Consider the following 22,845-nt stretch of genomic DNA (forward strand, 5'->3'; position numbering starts at 1 on the left):
TTAAGAATTATGGGAAGTCTGAGAAATAGTATAGTTGGTAAAGAGCTTGCCTTGCAAGTGGCCAAATCAGATTCAATACCTGGCATGTTATATAGTCCTCCCAAACTTGCCAATGTAATTGCTGAGTAGAGACAGGAGTAACCCCTGAACATTGCTGGGTGTGGTCTATAATAAAAAACCACCACCAAAACAATCCCCAAATTATGGTCTATTCTCAAATTGTAACACGATTTTAAAGGCTAAAAACTGCATTATTACCACTCCATAACATGCATTTTATTTTCATGCTTTTCCTCTTTGCTAAATAAAACCTAACCTCTTAGAACTCAACTGAATACCAGCTAGTTTTTTATGTGCCATAAATAACTGGACAATGTTAAGAATTAAGTGTATCTGGATCATCAAAAAGTCTGTGCGAATGAGCTTGAAGAATTCCTCAAAATCATGTCACTGTTTAAGCTCATTAACAATGCCATAAATATAAGCTAAAAAAGAGGTATTTTCGTATTACCTGAAAAGATTCCCTATTTTTACGCTGTCGCCTTCTTTCTCTCAGCAAGCCTTTCTGTTTTTCTTCTTCTTCTTCTTTTTCTAAAGCCCGAATATGCTCTTCAAAGCAAATTAATGCATCTTCTTTATCCATATCTAAAATGTTTTTATTGAACAGTCAAGCATTAGTAAAGAATATTTAATAATGTGCAATTCATTTTTCCAAAACACTTGCATTTTTATTTTATTTTGATATCTGTGTCATATTGGGAGGGCTCAGGGCTTACTCCTGGCACTGTGTTTTTGTGGAAGGGTCATTTTTGGTGCTCAGGAGTTCATGTGGTGCCAGAGACTGAATGTGGGGGTTGGATTAGGGTTAGAATAGCGGCAGCACACGAGACAAGAGCCTTAACACTTCCTTTTTTTTCTTCAGGCCACGCCCATTTGATGCTCAGGGGTTACTCCTGGCTAAGCGCTCAGAAATCGCCCCTGGCTTGGGGGGGGACCATATGGGACGCTGGGGGATCGAACCGCGGTCCTTCCTTGGCTAGCGCTTGCAAGGCAGACACCTTACCTCTAGCGCCACTTCGCTGGCCACAGAAGCCTGAACACTTTCTAATCACTCTGGCCAATACTCATTTGCATTTTAAACTCAAACATGACCTGTAATTGTCTAGAGTAAAGAAACATTTCATTGGGGCCAAAGCAATAGTACACGAGGTAAACTCCCTGATTTACATGAGGCTGACCCAAATTCATTTAATCACTGGCATCCCTGACCATATGGTCTCCAACGTCTCACCAAAAAATGAGAAAAACAGTTAATCAGAACTTTAAAAAAAGAAAAAGTTCCTAGGATGAAAATGAAATATAACACGAAGTTAATAAAATCGTGATGAAATTTCAGGTTTTTCCAAAGTGAATTTTGTTGTTGTCATTTTGCTTTTTGGGGGACACACCAAGGGCGTTCAGAGTTCAGTCCTGGCTCTGTGTTCAAAAATTGCTACTGGCAGGCTCAGGGGACCATATGGGCTGCCGGGGATAGAACCCAGGTGCATCACGGGTCTGGGCTATCACTCCGGTGAATTACCTCAAGGTGAATTTTCAAAGTAGACCTCCAGAAACATGTTAAGAGATGAACAAGAAACTTATTTAAAAAACTTGGTAGGGGCTTGGGCAATAGCCCAAGTTTACCTAGCACACAGCTGCTGACCCAGGTTAGATCCTGTTGTCCATAATGTCCTCCGAGACTGCCAAGAGTGATTTTTGTGTGCAACACTGCTGGGTATGCCAATGCCCCTAATAATAATAATAATCTAAACATCCCTTTGGTGACCATATTACAAACTGGTTTTCAGAAAGGGACAGAGAGAAGGGATGAGGGAGGGGAAGGAAAGAGGGATAGAAGGAGGAGATAAAGAGAGAAGGGAGGGAAGACAAGAAAGGCAAAGCCCTACCCTATTGCGCTGGGTACCTGTTCAGAGCATTTTTTGAAAATTTCAGAACCACTATTATCTCAACATTCTAAATAAATGTGTCAATTTGGGATTTTTTTATTGTTGTTGTTCTGGGGCCACACCAAGTGGTAGATATTCAGGTATTACTTTTAGTGGTGCTTGGAGAACTATATGCCATGATAGATCAAACTGGGGCGGGTCATGTGAAAGACAAGTGCCTTAAACCCTTTATTATCTCTCTGGTAAATTAAATTGGTTCTCTTACATATGAATGATGAAGCACAATTTTAAGTTTCACCTATAAAAATGTTACTCAAAGAATATAATATAAAGCAACCTTCATGTGGGGGAAAAATCTTGTGCTAAATCATATATGCAAAAAGAAATACTTTATGTGGAAAATATTTTTCCAAAATTGGAAAAATGGTATCAAATGCAGTCAGCTAATGAACCATCTTTTAGAAAAAAATTCTTTACTTTGGGATTTTTTTTGGGAGGGGGGGGGGGAAGGGAAGCGTCATACTCGGCATCGCTATGGTGTTACTCCTGGCTCTGCACTAAGAAGTCACTCCGGGCAGTCTCAGGAGACCATATGGAATGCCAGGAATGAAACCTGAGTTAGCCCTGTGTTGGCTACGTGCAAGGCAAGCATCCTACGGCTGTGCTATTGCTCTAGTCCTACTTCAGGATTTTTAAAAAATTTTCATCTAATGATGTGTTATTCTTACTTTGTAATTCCTCATCTTCAGCAAAAGTTGGATTATCCATTAGATACTGCTGGGCTTCAGACCAAGTTGTAGAATATGTCACATTAGCCATATTGTCAAGTATATTTTTTAAGGCTTCCCAATTTCTTTTTCGCAACTGTTTTGCTTGCTCCTAAAACAAAAATATCAATACAGGCTATGAAGTACAACGAACTTTAAATGTTATCCATTTACTTAAAATATCGACCGAAGACATTAATGCTATTTTCACCTCTTTCTGGGAGTAGGGGTGGGGTTCACACTGCAATTCTTTTTTGAACCACTCTTTTCTGGGAGTTTTTGGACCACTCCTAGAATACCGGGTAGAGATGGATACCACATATGGTGTTATGTGGATCTTTAACTATCTAGACCACTATTCACCTCTTTACTAATGCTGAAATTAGAAACTATTTGTTATTCTATGAACCCTTTTACCTACTAGTATGCTCTTCAGGCCCATGGTCTTCAATGACCATTTCACTGAACAGTGCCATGTGCAGGTGTAGAATGACTAAAAACTGATGGTCTACCACCCAGCATAACTGTTGGTCGTGGACCAGTATACAGGTTAGATGGTCCACAGGTATTAAAAAGTTTGAAGATCATTCTAGATAGGGCTGTTTTCGTTTGCTTTGGGGCACACCAGAGGTATTCATGGAAACAGAGTCCAAGGAATCAAATCTGGCTTGGCTATGTAAAAGTCAAGTGTATTACCCCATTTAATAGCTCTCCAGGTCTCTAGACAAGATCTGAAAGATAAACTTAACATGAACAGATTACATAGTGGGTTTTCTCAACCACTTTCAGTTATTTTGAATTTTTGTTAATATTTTGAACTTTTGAAACTAGATAATATAAAACATAACAAAATAAAAATTGTATGATCAAATGGTTTTAAAAGTACCACCCTACAATTTTGGTTTTGGTTTGTTTTTGGGTCATACCCTGCTGCACTCGGGTTTCTGGCTCTGCACTCAGAAATCGCTTCTGGCAGGCAAGGGGGACCATATGGAATGCCAGGACTTGAACCAGCCTCCGTCCTGGCTGCGTGCAAGGCAATCACCCTACTGCTGTGCTATCTGGACCCTTATCCTACCATTTTTAACAAAAGCAATTATATATGACTACCATTCTTTTTTTTTTTTTTTGTTCCACACCTGGCACACTCAGGGGTTATTCCTAGCTATGCTCTCAGAAATCGCTCCTGGCTTGGGGGACCTTATGGGATGTTGGGGAATCGAACCGCGGTCTGTCCTAGGTCAGCGCATGCAAGGCAAACGCCCTATCACTTGCGCTACTGCTCCAACTCCATGACTGCTATTCTTATAAAAGAAATAGGTGGTATAAGTAAAACTCAGCTTTTATGTGTGCATGGGCAACAGAGTATTTGAGACACATGCAATTGGTGCCCAGGGTTTTGTTCATCGTTGTATGTTCCAAATACATACTATGTGGTGTTCTAGGGAACTTTATGTGGTGCTGGAGATTGAAGTGGGCTCAGGAACAAACCCATTTTTTCTCAGGCTCTACTGAGTGGTTTTTTTTTTTTTTTTTTTTTTTTTTTGGTTTTTGGGCCACACCCGGCGGTGCTCAGGGGTTACTCCTGGCTGTCTGCTCAGAAATAGCTCCTGGCACTTACGGGGGACCATATGGGACACCGGGATTCGAACCAACCACATTTGGTCCTGGATCGGCTGCTTGCAAGGCAAACGCCGCTGTGCTATCTCTCCGGGCCCTCTACTGAGTGGTTTTATACCTAATACGTTTTTAAAATTTTATCTTCCAAAATAAGTAAAACAAAACCCATTTATAACGATTCAAATAGTCAAGTAATTGAATAAATCTGTAACTATGTCTTAATTTTATTAAGATAGGAGTCATTTATTTAAAAATCTAATTTCTAATAAATAGATCTGGACCACCTAACCTGTCAAATTAGTCAGCAAATATGGGCAGAATAAAATATTTCCAGATCAAAACAAAAGACCATCTGATTTTAACTGTAAATACCTATACATTAATAATACCTTTTCCTTTTTTGAAAGAAAGAATAAAACATCTTCATAGATTTCCAGACGATCACGTTCAGATATTGCGTTCCAGACTTCCATTTCTCCAAACATTTGTTCTGCTTTTCTATTTGTTTAAAAATATATATATACAATAAAAGTTTGCTATTTCAGTTCTCTAAATTTAAAACCTAATTTTCAAAGAACATTTGAAATTTTAAATGAGTATTGAAATAATTTATAAACATTTCTCAGCATGACTGTATTTGGAAGAAAAAAACTGAAATAAAAAGAACTAGCTTAGGTCTCAATTATGCTCAGTTAAAGAGACTACAGATACTTACCTAGAGACTATACAACTATCTAAAGAACTAAATCACAGGTTTCAGAATTTATAGAGTGCAAGTGTATATGTGTTCTTCAGTGAGCTATATCTTATGTGTCTGTCTATATTTAAACCCAAGACATCATACATGAAAGACAAGTTTTGTTCAATGTGTATATATATGTACATATGTGCATATATGAGGGTCTCATTTTTAACTACATTATATTTAATTAAGAAAAGTCTGATTAAAAATAAAGCATTCTTTGATAAACTTTAAAAAATTTAATTACTGAATTATCAACAAAGTTAAATACTCTAAACTGAATACAAATATTTACCATGTAAAAGAAAATTAATTAAAATACCAAATTTTATTCTAGAAATATAAAATTTAAATATTAGTAGTTGTTAAGAAATAGAAATTTTATTTAACTTCAGTCTTTTACTATTTTATTTTAGTTCTCTTCCTCAAATAAGAAAATAAATCTTTAAGCTGAATTTAGTATTTAGTGCTTCTGTAGTTTATGGAACTGTAACTCATAGAACTTTATTTAATTAGCAACTGTCCTGGATTAGTTAACAGAACTTGGCAAAAAGTCTGACACAGAAGCTATATACATCATGTAACACTAAAGTCTTACTTATATCTGGTTGTAGAAGTCATTTTCTCATGATTTTCAAGAAAACGCTGAAAAGATTCCTTTGCCTCTTTATATTTTGATCTTGCTTCTTCTTTCTCTTCTTTCTCTGTTTGAACTTTATAAGCATTAAAGGCCTGCTTTTTTTCACTCAGTTTTGCTAGTGCACTAAATAGAAAAATAAGAGAAGAAAATGAAAACAGGAAAAAACAAATATAGCAAATGTACTGTAAAAAGGTACAACTAATTTTATTCATTCATAAATCAAGACAATTAAAACAGTAAATATAAATGATTATACAAAAAATTCATAAGGCAATTCTATTTTAATCTATATCAGGGTTCTATAATTATTTGACAGTTTCACTCCTTTGTCATATCACATGCAAAACAATTCCATCCTTGATATCTAAAATAATTAAGAGTTGCACTATATTAAACATGATTTAGATATGCACAAATTTCATAAAACTAGGCAACCAAAGTATTACCTGTATCTTGGGTCATTTATGATCATTTTCATAGCTTGTTCCCATGAAGCATTGGATGGAACTCGCTGAAAACCATTTAATAAAGAATTAAAATTTTAAACATAAAGAGAGAAGGTCATATAACAGGGAACAAAGCATAATACTCACTGCAAATATCAAGCACTTTCCTTTGCAGGAGTTTGAAAAAAGGTCTAAAAAATAATTTCTTATTGAAGCAAGGCAAATCTGGATATTATACCTACAGACTAAAAAGAAAACTTAAACTGAAATTTAAACAGAGCATGAGAACTTCTTTAGAATAATTAAAAGCACTTTATTCATAAAAACTTTATAACAGTAGTAAGGTAGAGTATACTGTTTAGTACCATGCACATATTTTTTTGTTGAAAGTATTACAAATATATTCTTTCTAAAAAAGTTCAAATTTTTCAGATTATTTTACTCAAACATCAATGAAAATTAATGGCATCAGGTATTGAATGTAGTAAAATAATTTAATTAATTGCTCTTGTCATATAACAAATTTAATGTATAAATACCTTTTCTTTCAATAATTCTTTAAATGCTTGCTTTGCCTCTTCTTTTGTATTCCAAGTATATGTCTTTTTTGCTGGCTGACTTTCCTCCTCTTCTTTTTTAGGAGTAAAACTTTAAAAAGAAATTAAAGCAGTTTATTATTTAAATCAATATAAACTTCATTAGAAAAATTTAGATGTCTAAAACTTAAGTACAAATTCTACAGATTTTAACAAATTCTTCAAATAATATATTCCTGAACATATTTTTTGCAATACTGTCATTAAGGCTCAATAAAAAGGTTTAAAGGTCAAAATGTTAGATTTACTAAAACACTAGTTTTCCCTGGTCCACAATAAATACTTAAAACAAAACAAAACTTAATTATTCATAAAAATGAAGTCATGAAATTTGTTTATAAATGAAGAGTTTCCTGATGAGCAAAGTAAGTCAGTGGGAGAGGGATAGATAGAATGATTGCATTCACTTGGGTGAACATTAAAAAAAAAATAAAAATTACTGAATGAGAATACTATCCAAAGACAACAAAAATAAAGACCAGAAGGACAGGTCCATGGTAGAAAAGACAAAAACAAAAACAACAACAACAACAAAAATCCCAAACAAACCAAAAACAAAGAAAAGGTTTGCTACTATGACAATGATAGCTGGAAATAATGACTCTGGACAATAACTGGGTACTGAAAGGAGGTAAAGTGATATGCATGATACCTTTTTAGTACCAGTGCCTAAGAGGAAGAAAGGGGGGTATATTTGTCATAGAGGCAAGCTGGGGGGGGGGGGAGTACTGGGGACTTGGTGGCAGGAAATGTACTCTGGTGAATGAATGGATTTTGGAACACTGAATGACTAAAACTAAACTATTTAAACTGTCTCATGGTGATTCAATTAAAAAAATAAAGGTACTCAATGCCTCTGTTTTCTGAGGACTTGGAAAAACAGACAAATTAAAAAAAATGATCAAGATTTATTAGGCTCAAGATACTAGGATCAGCAAATTATAAACACATGGCTAGAGTAGAGAAGGGTTTACTAGTGTAAGAACTACTAACCCAAAACAAAGGCAACTTCCTCCTCCTTTAAATTTCTTCCTTTGATATATAAAAGCCCACCTGGATAAGTACTTTTGTCTCTCTCTTGACCTTCCTGCTCTGGTGAATTGGTATTGGTTTAATAAAGAACAAGTGATTCTGCTTGGCACTCAGAGATATCACCAGGTGCAGATGGACTCCATGATTCTGTCCTGACTGGCTTGGTTTATTAATGCTTCATGGCGACCATACCTGCTTCAAACCTATCATCTGCCTAGGGTTAAAAATATGGTGTGTATGAGGTGATCTCACAACCTTTGGGGATTTATTGTACAACTAGGACAATGATAGTTGGAATGATGCTCTGGACAAGAAACAGGCATTCTAATTGGAGAAAGTAACAGTGTCAAAAAATGGGGGAGAGGGAAAGAAGTAGCAAGGAAGGGAGAGAAGAGAGAGGAGAGAGAGGAGAGAGAGGAGAGAGAAGAGAGAGAGGAGAGAGAGGAGAGAGAGGAGAGAGAGGAGAGAGAGAGAGAGAGAGAGAGAGAGAGAGAGAGAGAGAGAGAGAGAGAGAGAGAGAGAGAGAGAGAGAGAGAGAGAGAGAGAGAAGAAAATAACCTGTCCTAGAGCAAGGCATGGGTGGGTGTAGAAGGGAATTGGTGGCAGGAAGGGTGCACTGAAGAATTGTGTACATTGATGACTAAAACCCAATCATGACCAATTTTGTAAATATGGTGCTTAAAGCAAGTATAGAAAGTGAAACTTAAATTTTTTTTCAGATTTAAAAAATAAGGGGTTAAGAGAAAGACAATATGCATAAAATACTAAGATGAAAAATCATGTCTGGATCTTGACATCACAGTTGCCATTGTGTTGCACATCATTAAAGTCAACATCTCAAGTTTACTATTAATAGTTATATTAAAAAGCAATACCATGATATATATATATATTTTTTTTGTTTGTTTGTTTGTTTGTTTTGGTTTTTGGGCCACACCTGGCGGTGCTCAGGGGTTATTCCTGGCTGTCTGCTCAGAAATAGCTCCTGGCAGGCACGGGGGACCATATGGGACACCGGGATTCAAACCAACCACCTTAGGTCCTGGATCGGCTGTTTGCAAGGCAAACACCACTGTGCTATCTCTCCGGGCCCACCATGATATATTAAGTCAGAGTATACAAGTACACATGAACTGTAAACTGACAGAAATAGCTATTTGTGCCTTGTTATAAAGGCCCAGTTTAATCTAATATTAATATAAAAGTTTTTCTACCAATCACTAATAAATAAGTACTGTATTGATTTTTTTCTTCTTTTTTTTTGTTTTTGGGCCACACCCGGCGGTGCTCAGGGGTTACTCCTGGTTGTCTGCTCAGAAATAGCTCCTGGCAGGCACGGGGGACCATAGGGGACACTGGGATTCGAAACAACCACCTTTGGTCCTGGATTGGCTGCTTGCAAGGCAAACGCCGCTGTGCTATCTCTCCAGGCCCTGATTTTTTCTTCTTTTTGCTTCTATAAACTTTAACTGCATTCATTATTTGTCATGTATTGATTTCAATAATTTTTTGAATTTTTTTCCTGATTTATATGAAGGAAGTAAAAACCCAGCAGTGATCAAATACTAATAATGATCTTCCCAGGGGCCAGAGAGATAGCATGGAGGTAAGGCATTTGCCTTTCATGCAGGAGGTCATCGGTTCGAATCCCGAAGCCCCATATGGTCCCCCGTGCCTGCCAGGAGCAATTTCTGAGCCTGGAGCCAGGAATAACCCCTGAGCACTGCCGGGTGTGACCCAAAAACCACAAAAACAAAACAAACAAAAAAAAAATGATCTTCCCAAAGAAGAAATAAAACAAATTCAGAACTCTTCTGTACAGGGCTTCCTCCAATTCCACAATTTATAGTTCTGTTGGACCTTAAGTACAGCACTAACTGTAGTACTATGTTATAAGATTTGAGATAGCCAATGAAAGAAAGTCATCAACAATGTTCTCACTGAAAATGTTGGTATTTTATTATGTTTTACTTTCTTATTTCTAAATACTGATCACAACATAACATATATTTACTAATAAGATTTCTGTACCTCCTAAATGTGTGCACCACCTTATCTTCAATTTTGCTTTATAAAACTTCTATAGATAGATTTTGCAATACTGAAGAGTAGACGCAGAAAAATACAGCTTCAAATACCTACAGACATATTGTTTAATTTTCCAAAAATTGCCAAACATTAATTGCTATTATATGACTCATAATTTTTTTTTCTTCTTTTTTTGGTTTTTGGGTTACACCTGGCAGCGCTCAGGGGTTACTCCTGGCTCTACATTCAGAAATTGTTCCTGGTAGGCTCGGGGGACCATATGGGATGCTGGGATTCAAACCACAGTCCTTTTGCATGCAAAGTTAATGCACTACCTCCATGCTATCTCTTCGGCCCGACTCACAATTTCTTACACTAATAAAATGCAAAAATAATTTACAGAACAAAGGTTACCATACTTACTCAGCTACAGTTTCCTGCTTTGCAGTTTCTTCTCCAGCATTACTGGATATTTCAACACTTTGATCCTGAACAGCAGAGGTACTAGTGAGTTGTGCTTGTTCTTCGGTTGAAATTGTTACTGCACTTTCATTATCTACAACAGTAGCAATAATCGAAGTGACTTCAGACTCTGCAGCAACTGGAACAGTTCCCCCAACAGTGTTAGAAGTAGAGGTAGAAGTATTGGCATTGGCTGCAGCCGCAGCAGCTGCTGCTGCGGCTGCAGCCGCCACAACAGCAGCTGCTGCTTCTGCAGCAGCCATGGTGCTCATTGTAGTTGGAATTTCTGTTGTAGGAACTGGGGCTGTTGATGTGGTGCACTCTTCTTGTTTACTATATATTTAAAAAAAAGAAAAAACATTTCCATTAGTAATCACAAAACCAAATAATGTAAGATTTTCATTATCTAAAAGGAAATGAATAAGAAAAACTACCAAAGGGGAAACTATAAAATTATTCAGAGATAAACAGAAAATGAAACTAGACTAATTCAAGCCAATATTTAAAACAACCTATAAAAGGCATTCTTGCCTATATACCACATTTCCCGAAGAATTGTTTTAAGTTATAAAATGCCTTTTAAGATTACGTCACATCATAAAATTTAGAAGTATATCATAAACTTCCGTAACAACTTTACATAATGCTTCATTCTTTCTTGACTCAAACCAAATTTTTTGACTTCTCTAATAAGGTTTCTTTAATTTTAAATGATTTGGGGTGTTTTTATTTATTTTTTAATAGTTTGCTCTGGACTACACCTAGCAGGTGCTTAAGGGTCATCATTCCTGGCAATGCTTGGAAGACCATGATCTGCTGGGGATCAAACTTGGGACTTCTGCACACAAATTTATGCTCTGGCCCTTTAAGCCATCTCCCTGGCTCTGCATTAGTCTTCATTCATAAAGGATGCCATTTAATTTCAAATAACAACTATAAGGCATTATTTATATATCTTAAATAAATATCAATGTCCCCAAGGATACCTTAACATTGGGCCTAACACGCTGTATATTAATACTGTAAAGAAAACAGAATAAGTTTAAAGAAGGTAATAAAATAATAAACACACTGATGTCTAATATTGCTTACCTGCTTTCTTCAGCTTTGATCATTGCTATTTAAGAAAAAAAAAAAAAGTTACCCACTACATAGTTTTAAAAATTCAACCACTATAAACAAATCTTAGAAGACAAAAGAATACTCAATAGGATCATCCTTAAAACAAAAATCAACACTTTTACAGAGCAAATGCTTGCTTCAAAGTTCCAGGGTAGCAATTAAAGAATGAAGTCAAACTTAAATAACAGTTGTTGTTAGGAAAACATTTCCCCATACTGCTACTTTCCCAAAAGACTGATGACTAGAGCAAAAACTACCAGAAACTATCTGCAGCATCATTCTAGAATAAGTAGTTATTATTTATAGTACAAAATTCTTTAAGGTACTCATTTAAAGTACTTATTATTTAAGGCACAAAAGTCAAAATAAAATGAAATTCATATTATGAAATTCCATCACTGAGTATACACCAACTATTTACAATAGGATTTATATCAGAAATGAGCTTGATATTTCTTATACAAATAAACCAGATATCTGTTACAATATTACTATTTACCAGTGCAAGTATAAAAACTTTAAATTGAATAGTATGTAATGATGTTTATTTTTGTTTGTTTTCTATTTTGGGGCTTTGGGATTTACTCAAGGGTTACTCCCGGCTCTGCACTCAATAGGAATCACTCCTGGCAGGCTCAGGGAAACATGTGATGCCCAAGTTAACTATGTGCAAGGCAAGGGCTCTACTCTTTGCACTATGGCTCAGGCTCTCTAGTTTAAAATTTTTGAGAGTGGTAAAAATCTACTTTACTCAGCATCATTAGCTAAGAAGGTGTTCTATCATATAATATAAACTGAAATATAATTTTTCTTTTTTGTTGTTGTTTTGGGGCCACTCCCAACTACTACTAGCTCTGCACTCAGGGATCACACCTGGCAATGCTGGTGATCCACTGATTAAACTCGTCAGATAAGTACATGACATGCACATTACACTCTATACTAACTCACTTTAAAGAAAATCATTTCTAAAAATCTAACTACTACATTATATTAACAATGCTTTTGGATATAATTATCTAAATTATGAGATGACATAGGAAAAGAGTTAAGACCAAATGTCTTTAAGAAATCTTTCTGGGGGCCCGGAGAGATAGCATAGCGGTGCTTGCCTTGCAAGCAGCTGATCTAGAACCTAAGGTGGTTGGTTTGAATCCCGGTGTCCCATATGGTCCCCCGTGCCTGCCAGGAGCTATTTCTGAGCAGACAGCCAGGAATAACCGCTGAGCACTGCCGAGTATGACCCAAAAACCAAAGAAATCTTTCTGGTGTCAGAGCGATAGTACAATGGGTAGGCTATTTGTCTTGTATGTGGCCAACCTGGTTCAATCCCAAGCATCCCCGCACCTGTCAGGAGTAGTTTCTGGGGACAGAGCCAGGAGTAGTAGTAGCAGTGGTAGTAGTAAGTAGCCAGGTGTAGTAGCCTGAGGGTCACAGGGTGTGGTTCAAAAACAAAAACAAACAAAACAGAAATCTTTCTTATTACAATTCCACATTGTAGACTATTTACGACATTTTATAATGTTGCTTCTAATCTGAGTTGTATGATACTAGATTCTAGTAGACAACAAATTTTCAATTCCTACAAATAATCTTTGCTATTTCAAGTGTTGGGTTTTATATAGTATTTCTAGACATACAATATTCTGCATAGCTAAGGTGGTTGAAAATTCTTGCTTTGTGAGTCCAGAATACTTTGCTTTCTTAAATCATGCATAACATATATATCTATATATATGTATAATACATAAACTATTTTAGAATGGGTTGAAGAAAAAGCAACACCATGAAATGTATAGTTCAATAAAATATAAGCAAATAGTAAGGATTTAGGGTTCTCTGCCTTCTGTAAAATGAATTAATTTCCATGTATGCACTAATATTATCAGCACTACTTAAAGGTTATATGTGATGTTCTTAATTTTCTTTCCTTTTTTCTTGGGGGGGGGGGGGTTGGGCCACACCCAGTGACATTCAAGGGTTACTCCTGGCTCTGAGCTCAGAAATCGCTCCTGGCTTGGGAGACCAGTCCGTCCTAGGTCAGTCATGTGCAAGACAAAACACCCTACCGTTGTATCACCGCTTCGGCCCCTATGTTCTTAATTTTCTAACAGTAAATTATTTCTGGAGGCAGGACAGTGTTGGGTATTGAACCCAGGCCTCTTACACAAAAGGCAAGTACTCCTTCATTAAAATATATCTGTGGACTGGTAAAAAAAAAAAAATAAGGAAGAAAATCAAAAGGCTACAAGCTCATTTGTAATATAAAACCCTAAGTAAAGAAATTCCTTGCACTAGAAACTTTTCGCTGCAGATTTACCCAGTCATGGTTAGTGAATATTAGCGACAAACTCTAAAAATGTTAAATGACAGAAAATAAATTATCAAAGCAGCTCACCATGCAGGTTTGATTTTGTAATAAGACTTCCAGCAACAATGGTATTCTGGTATCCTAGTTTCAATGGAATCAAATCAAATAAAAATCTATTTAAAATCTATAGAACCAAGATCTAGACCAACAAGAAATAAAGAGCCCATAAAACTGTTAAACCACTTAAAATTTTGTAGTCATTTAATTAAAAAATCAAAGGCATTTGAACAATCCCATGCATGAAGGATTGTTTTTGTGAATGACATATATATATATATATATGCAAAATTAAATATTAAGAAATTTTTTTTCTGATTTTACCTTCAAGATCCTCAAGTTCTTTAGGTTTTGCCCAACGGGATTCTTTTGTTTGGGAGTTATAATAATAAGGCTTTCCAGAATCAGATTTGTACTCCTTCCAGGGGCATTTAGACAGAAGTTGCTAAAAGATCATTAAAAACTGTTAAAATTTAACATCATACATCATTTGCAAAACTTTTCTAGAGATTATTTTTTTATCAGCCTGTACATAATTGGGGGATGAGGGTACTAAGTAGTATGCTGGGTTCCCAGGAACCAGTGTCAGTTCAATGCTAGGGCCTAAGGGTCCAATTTTACTAGAGCCTTGCATTGTGGGGACCAATCAAGTCACACTGGCTGTGCTGACAGTAGGACACCTGAGGGGAATTGGGAGGTCATGTGGGACCAAGGATTGATCACACATAGATTTTTGGAATATGAACTGCCATATTATCTTCCTCACTTCAATCTATACCATTTTAAGGTTTATAATAAGTAACAATAAGAAATAAGTTATCAACCACAGGCTGTATCAACACAACATTATTTTTGTTTGTTTTGTTTTGGGGCCACACCCAGTGTTGCTCAGGACTTACTCCTGGCTATGCACTCAGAAATTGTTCCTGGCTTGGGGGGCCATATGGAACACCAGGGGATGGAACTATGGACCGTCCTAAGTTAGCACATGCATGGCAAATGCCCTGCCATTTGCACAACTGCTCCAGCCCCTCAACACAATATTTTCAATGTATTATTTTATCTTTAAAATCTTGCAACATATATATCACGTTTACCTGAATTTCAAACTAAATGTTCTTGCTATTTATAACCCCACCTTAGTTTAAAACTATCAAAGCAAAAAAATATAAGAAAAAGTAAATCTGGGGGGGGGGGAATCTTGCTTAGATTTTATTCTTATAGTAATTTCAAATAAACTTGTTATGGTGATATGAAAATATTATTAAACATTAAATCTAGATTGGCAAATATGTTTAGTTTCATTATTGTCAGCATTGGGAAAAAAAGCTGCATTATGTATGAATTACTTTCAAAATAACACTGTGCCTACTAGTATGTAGACCTAGGAAATACTTTCAGATTAATTAAGGGAATGGGCAAGACAGAGGAAATATAACATCAATTAGGGAAAAACAACTATTGTCTGAAGCATAAGTTTTTAATTAAGCCACATCCAATGTTACATATGCAATTTATTTCTTTAACCTTTCCTCTGCTGATGTGTATTTAGAATGGTATAGTTTGCAAACATAAAACAAAAGTCAGACATAATTTTTAAAGAATTCAGTGAGTCATTTGAAATCACCCAGGCTTCTATGCAGAGAAAACCTATTTTAACTGTGAGTTTAAAAGTAAAGAGAGTAACAATCCTTTCTCTTCTGTTAAACTGGTACGTCCCTAGAAGAAAATGAATTTTTCCCTTTTCTGGAGTGCTATCTCAGGTAGTTCCAGGGATACATGATCACTTTCCAAGATACTTTATACTGTAATGTTAAGTTTTGGTGCCTGCGCCTGGTGTTGCCACAGTGATGAGGCTGAGAGGTGAGTTTCTGGGGACTGTGCTCGAGGCATTTAAGTATACAAGTCTTTCGAGCTATTTCCTGCATGATAGCTCATGAGTGAGTTTTATTAGCTGAATTAGCTTTTCTCCCTCTGAATGCTTTCATAGCATTCTTTTCCGATATAGGCAACAAATCTCTTTGGGTATGTGAAATGTCCATGAAAACTTTTTAAATATTACAAGGTTGGTGGGCTAAAAACATAGTATAGTAGGTACGGTGCTTGCCTTGCATAAAGCTGACTTGGGTTAGATCCCTGGCACCCCAAGTCTCCTAAGCCCTGCCAGGAATGATCCAAAAACAAACAAACAAAAAGGTGTCAAGCCAACTTAATCCCTAATTTTCAGTTCTCAAGCTTTTACCTCTGCAGGTGTTTTAAGATCATCTGGTTTCTCCCAAGTAGACTGTTTCGTTTCAGTATTATAGTAGTAAGTCCTTCCATCGGGTGATTTATGTTCAGTCCACATAGATTTCTAAGTTAGAAAAAAATGAGAAATGTGTTAGTCAACACTGCTACTAACACTGAATACTACTATAGTTTCAAAAAATTAGAAATATAAACAGGTGGGGCAGAGAGAGATAGCACAGCAATAGGGCATTTGCCTTGGATGCGGCCGACTGGGGAGAACCCTTTTTGATTTCAGCCTGCCATGGGCGATTCGATTTCTGAGTGCAGAGCCAGGAACAACTCTGAGCACTGCTGAATGTGGCCCAACAATCAATCAATCAAGTTAAAAAAAAAAAAAAAGAAATATAAAAAGGATATATGTTGGACAGTTCATGCAAGTAAGGTGTTAAAAGGTTCATGAAAGAAAACTCAAACAGACTATTTTAAAAGTATTCTGAAACTATTTGGGTTTGTGGATCTGTACAAAGTCACAGAATTATAAGGGTAATGCTGCTCTTCTAAGAACAGAAACTTTATTTTTCTGTTGTTGTTGTTGTTACTGTTTTTGGTCACACCCAGCAGCGCTCAGCTCAGGGGTTACTCCTGGCTCTATGCTCAGAAATCGCTCCTGCCAGGGTTGGAGGATCGACCATATGATATGCCAGGATTCGAACCACCATCCTTCTGCATGCAAGGCAAATGCTCTACCTCCATGCTATCTTTCTGGCCCCAGAAACTGTATCTTAGGCATACAATCTTTCAAAGATATAAGACTATGCCTGGTGGGTAAATTTATGAACAAGATGTCAAAATAGTATAAAGGTGAACCCAAAATCCTCATAAAGGTTTATGTGAAATTAGTTTTATATAGGCACACAACCATTCAACGTTCACTAAAACTAAAAATTTGCAAAATAACAATTCTTAGGCAATCAACAGACAAGATGCCTGCATAAAGACTGAATAGGAGTTTATAATGTTTTTTTGACAGTTTAATGGCTATATACTTATTTGAAAACTTAGTCATATACTCAAATACATAGATTTTCTTTTGTTAACCATACCAGAGTAAGGTGGCTTAAAGTTTACAAAGCATTAAAAGTGAATGAAGTGCATCAATTAATGTTCACTTATACATTCCTGTACAGAAATGATTTTGTGATTATAGTAATAAAATAAAGTTCCTTATAAAAAAAAAACATGATTGAGACTAAAAGATACTTTTTGGTCAATTCTAGAACCAGACTATTTTGGTGGTAATAAAGTATGTTTGCAATCAAATTATTATAAAAATAATCCATACATATTTCTTCAAATATATGGCATAACACGAGAGCATACCTCCATGGAAAAAATTCAATTCATTGGGGCCAGAGTGATGGCACAGCGGTAGGACATTTACCTTGCACGCAGCTAACCCAGTATGAACTGTGTAGTTTGATCTTCTGGCGTCCCCTATGGTCCCTCAAGCCAGGAGTGAGTTCTGAGCGTATAGCCAGGAGTAAACCCTGAGTGTCACCGGGTGTGGCCCCCCCCCCCCAAAAAAAATTCAATTCAGATTTTCTATGTAAAAAATTATTTTTAAGTCATCTAGCATCTTTTTTGTTTTGGTTTCTGATCCATATTCAAGAGATCACTTCTGATGGGCTTAGAGGACCATATGGAGTATCATGGATCAAACCTAGATAGGCCACATGCAAGGCAATGCTTTGGATACTGCACTGCTGCTCTAGCCCTCAAGTTTTATTTTAAAATTAGGATCCAACCTAGGACTTCATGTATATAAAGCAAAACTCTACCAGAGAGCCTTATCTCTGGATTACTTCAAACTTTTTGTAAGGGCTTATTTTTAGTGTTTTCTAAAAAAATCATTAGGGTTGGTAAAAGTACAGTGGATCAGGCATTGCCTTGCATGTGGCCAACCAGGTTTGATCCCCAGTATCCTATATGGTCCTCTGAGGACTGCCAGGAGTAATTTCTTGTAAAAGTGGGGCTTTGGGGACCAAAGGAGGAGATGCCAGAGATCAAATCTGAGTAAGCTACATGTAAGACAAATGCCCTACCTGTTTCTATATCACTCCAGCTCCAGAGCAGTTGTGTGTGTGTGTGTGTGTGTGTGTGTGTGTGTGTCTGTGTGTGTGTGTGTGTGTATGTGTTTTGGGTCATACCTGGCAGTTCAGGGACCACTCCTGGCTCTACACCAGGCAGTGCTCAGGGGCGTGCAGAATGTGTGTGTGTGTGTGTTTTGGGTCACACCCTGCAACGCTCAGGGGCCACTCCTGGTTCTACACTCAGAAATCGTCCTGGCAGGCTTGGGGGACCATATGGGATAACGGGATTTGAACCACCATCCTTCTACATGCAAGGCAAACGTCCTACTGCTGTGTTATCTCTCCGGACCCCATTTTTTTTTTTTGTGGGTCACACCCGGCAGTGCTCAGGGGTTATTCCTGGCTCCAGGCTCAGAAATTGCTCCTGGCAGGCATGGGGGACCATATGGGACGCCGGGATTCGAACCGATGACCTCCTGCATGAAAGGCAAACGCCTTACCTCCATGCTATCTCCCCGGCTCCCCAGTTTTTGTTTTTATTTTTGTTATTTGGGGGGGGGGGCACACCTGGTGACATTCAGGGATTACTCCTGGCTATATGCTCAGAAATCACACCTGGTTTGGGGGACAATATGGGATGCTAAGGATAAAACTGTGGTCCATCCTAGGTTAGCACATGCAAGGCAGATGTCCTACGACTTGCACAACCGCTCTGGCCCCAGTTGTTTTTTTCTTTAAACAAAACTAAAAGGCCTGGGCATTGTGTGTACTTTTTTGTGTACTGATTTTAAATGAAACACCTATCTCCTTAGTGAACAGATCTTTTTCTATTTTGAAATGTGGCTAAACAATTTGTTTCTTCTCTTACCATAAAACTTTTTCCTAGTTCTTAAGAATGCTGAGTCACTGTTTCTAGTATTTTTTTCCCCACACGACTCGTGCATTCATACTGACATTTTTTGTCCTTCATCATGCACTAAGATATAAAATTGCTACCTGAAGAACTGGAGCATAACACGTGGATTCTAACCTTAGACATGTTAAATGATAAAATATGTCATATGAAAACAAGCTAATTTAAGTACAAATGTGGAGAAGAACAAGAAAAGATAAAAAGATGACCCAAGAACATAAATAATGAGACTGTTATCAAGAGGATTACTATTTCTACCAGAAATATCTAAGATAATGGATAATTAAGGAATGTGTTGTACATCAACAAAATGGACTACTATGCTGCTCTGAGGAAAAATGTCACGAAATTTGCTTATACAGATATGGACATGGAGAGTATTCGGCTGAGCAAAATGAGTCAGAAGGAGAGAGATATACACAGAATGTTCACTATTTGTAGGACAAAAAAAAAAAAAAAAAAAAAAAAGAGTATGATAATAATATCCAGAGGAAATAGAGAGGAGGGCCAGTCCATGGTATGAAGCCTGCCAGAAATAGTAGGGGAATGCATTTAGGATAGAGAAGAGACCACTGTGGCAATGATAGTTGGAAATGATCACTCTGGACAAGAATTGGGTGCTAAAAAGGAGATAAAGTGATAGGTATGATACCTCTCAGTAACAATTATCTTGTACACCACAGTATCTAAAAAGAGAGGGTGAGAGAGAAGAGAAAAATGTCTGCCTAGAGGCTGGAAGAAAGAGGAAAGGCAACTGGGGATACAGGTGATGGGAAATGTGTACTGGTGAAGAGTTGCACACTAATGCCTGAACCTCAATCATGAGTAACTTTGTACCTGTGAAAAAGAAAAAGACTATTATAAACAACCTTTTGCTAAGGCATTTCAAGTAAATTTTTAAATTAAAATCTTAAAATATAAGATATTAAATTAAGTAACAAAAATGTCTAAAAGACAACCAAAATAAGTTAGAAAAATTTACTTTAATTCACTTTAATATTTAATATTAATTAATTTAATATTAATTTAATTTTTTGGGGGGTGGGGGAAGGGTTAAGCTACACCTGGAGGCACAGAGGTTGCTTCTGAATCTGCATTCAGAAATCCTGGCAGACTTGGAGGACCTGAGATGCCGGGGTTCGAACCTGGGTTGGCCATGTGCAAGGCAAATGCCCTAATTTCTGTGCTATCACTCCTACCTCTCACTTTATGTCTTATTTTTATCTCTTAATATCACTTCATTAATATTTTGAAGTCACACTGAATTGTGCCTCAGGAATCAGGGATTAAATTGTGTTGGTGACATGCAAGGCAAGCATTATACCCAATACCCACTGAACTATCTCTCCAAGTCCTTTTCTTATTCTTTATAAAAGAAGAAATATCAAATGGATTAAATAAGACAAGCAAAAGATATAAAACAATGTACAATCAGGTTCTAATTTCCATCAAAACAATCTAATTCAACTTTTTTTTGTTAGTAGATCAAGACAGTTTTGATTGAATGAAACTTACTTAGAGATGTGAGAAGGGGAGAAATAAAAACATGTAAAAGAGAAAATGAGCTTCAAAGAGGAACCAGAAAGCAGAGACAGAGAGAGACAAGAAAGTGAAATAAATGTTAGAGAACACAGACTTGAGGGCAATCTTTATTCAACTTTTAAACTGATGGCATGGGAAAAAAGGGAAAAAAGCTTCAATTTCACAGGTAATCTTTAGGATAGAAATAAGATAAGATGAAGTAGATTAAAGGAGTATAATAAATAAATATATTCCAGAGGTACTTACTGCACCAGCTGTTGCACCTTAAAAAAAAGGGGGACATTTTACAATGTTAGAACTATGCTTTCTGAAGTTAATATATATACTATTTCTACCACCTAATTTCATTACAAAGACTATTCCATATGAAGAATGTAGTTACTTTCTTTTTTACAATAAAAACCTATATGCAAAGAAAGCATTTCCAGAATTAGGTGAACTTTGAATCTGCAGACTCACAAGGAGCTAATCTGAAAAAGCATTCTCCTTCATCTTGTTTATCCCCATCCTATTTCATGTTAATTATCTTACTAAATTTTTCTCTACTAATAAACTATTAGAAAAAAATACTTGAGTCTTTCAGCTAATATTTCTGACAATATAAAACTTTAGATTCCAGATATGTGCTAATAGGATCAATCATCATATATTCCTGTTTAAAAATAAAATTTACATTAGCCACAGTTCAAGAATAACTGTGGATAGTGACAACTACTCACAAAGTATTTGTCAATAGACAACACACGTTTCCCCACTACATATAGTGCTATTAGCTAGTCCTGTCCTAAATTACTAATAAACACACAAATACTCCAAGTTGGCACAAATTTTAGGACAATATATAATATAGAAAAGAAAAAGTACTCAAAATATACACTGAAAATAATCAAAAGATGCTCTTTTCATTGATGGTAGAGACAAGATATTTAAAAAATAATTTAAAAGAAATGTCAACGTTATTTCCAGGACTATTCATTCAGGTTAACAAAAATTCATTCTAGTATCTAAATATGTATACTAGCACATTAAGCAGTATCTAAATACTTAAGTATTAAGTTTTTCATAGTTTAAGTGATAAAATTTCCCAAACACTTAAAAGTTTAAATATAATATACATCCTTTATATAGCAAATCATATACATCTTAAAGATGTTTTAGCTAATGTTTAAAATTATAATTTAACATAATTATAGGATAAAGTTGAGATCTGATAATCCAAACATATGTGAAATGCTATTTGCTCCTGGGTAACAGGCAAATTATATTAAAGCTTACATACTATTATATATTACTAGTATATATTAACACAATCTATCAAAATAATATGTATCAGTAATTGAAAATTTTATTGCAAAAGAAAAATAAACTGCAAGTTAGTACATAACACTATTTATAACAGTTTGTAGGCGGACATAAAATGGTTGAAAACAACAGAGCTAAAAGGCCCATGAGAATACATGCTCATATAACTAGAGATGTCACACCACTCAAAGTTTGTTGAGTGAAAATATGGATTCAACTAGACAATTTTGTTTGCTTCTGGGCCATACCTAGAGATGATCAGGACTTACTGTTGAATCTGCCCATAAAGATGACTTGTGGAGGGTCTTAGGGGACCATATAGGGTACTGTGGATCAAACTCAGGTGGACTGCATACGAGGCGCTTGCTTGCTATCTTGCTCAGGTCCTTTAGATTTCTTTTGTTTGTTTGTTTTTGTTTTTGGGCCACACCTCACAGTGCTCAGGGGTTACTCACGGCTCTGTGCTCAGAAGTTACAGATAGGATACCGGAGATTGAACCTGGGTCTGACCCAGGTCACCTATATGCAAGGCAAATGCCTTACCGCTGTACTATCACTCCGGCCCCTCAGATTTCATTTAAATATTCAAGTTCCACCAAGCTGACATGAAAGAATGTAAACAATACATCATTCAACATTTTGGGATAAATTAAATATTTGTAAAAAAAAAAAAGCCTCCATTTTCTAAATGTTAGCAATTATTAAATTGTATTTCTTTATGTGGAAAAGGGGCTTGAAAATAAGAGTTAAGAGGCTGTTCCCTGCAGAGGTGGATGGGGGAGGTAAAACACATGTTACAGTAACGGATAAAATAAGGGTCTGCTTTAACCCTAGTAGTTTTTCTTGGACCAGCAAACTTTTTTTGAGGGGGGGGGTCGTCAGCAAACTATTAAATGTTTGTTTTTGTTTTTATTTTTGGGATACACCCAATGGTGCTCAAGGGTTACTCCTGGCTCTGCCCTCAGAAATACCTCCTGGCAGGTTCAGGGGATCTGGGAAT

At 36.3% G+C, this 22,845-nt stretch overlaps 1 protein-coding gene across 6 annotated transcripts in view; it reads right to left on the reverse strand.

Annotated features, from left to right (window-relative positions):
• PRPF40A (pre-mRNA processing factor 40 homolog A) overlaps window positions 1-22,845 on the reverse strand; it is a 49,716-nt gene that overhangs the window by 7,596 nt on the left and 19,275 nt on the right. For 3 of the 6 annotated variants that reach the window (XM_049772993.1, XM_049772988.1, XM_049772991.1), the window contains 12 exons: window positions 20,790-20,806; window positions 16,012-16,122; window positions 14,094-14,214; window positions 13,800-13,853; window positions 11,372-11,396; window positions 10,241-10,612; window positions 6,701-6,809; window positions 6,162-6,226; window positions 5,674-5,838; window positions 4,723-4,831; window positions 2,675-2,825; window positions 512-645 (listed from right to left, as the gene is read on the reverse strand). In XM_049772993.1, the coding sequence (XP_049628950.1) occupies window positions 512-645; window positions 2,675-2,825; window positions 4,723-4,831; window positions 5,674-5,838; window positions 6,162-6,226; window positions 6,701-6,809; window positions 10,241-10,612; window positions 11,372-11,396; window positions 13,800-13,853; window positions 14,094-14,214; window positions 16,012-16,122; window positions 20,790-20,806 (1,433 nt within the window). The remainder of the gene's footprint in view (window positions 1-511; window positions 646-2,674; window positions 2,826-4,722; window positions 4,832-5,673; window positions 5,839-6,161; window positions 6,227-6,700; window positions 6,810-10,240; window positions 10,613-11,371; window positions 11,397-13,799; window positions 13,854-14,093; window positions 14,215-16,011; window positions 16,123-20,789; window positions 20,807-22,845) is intronic. The other 3 variants (XM_049772994.1, XM_049772989.1, XM_049772990.1) reach the window with 2 other exon arrangements.

This window comes from Suncus etruscus, chromosome 5 (genome assembly GCF_024139225.1).
Source record: "Suncus etruscus isolate mSunEtr1 chromosome 5, mSunEtr1.pri.cur, whole genome shotgun sequence".
Taxonomy (NCBI): Eukaryota; Metazoa; Chordata; class Mammalia; order Eulipotyphla; family Soricidae; genus Suncus; species Suncus etruscus.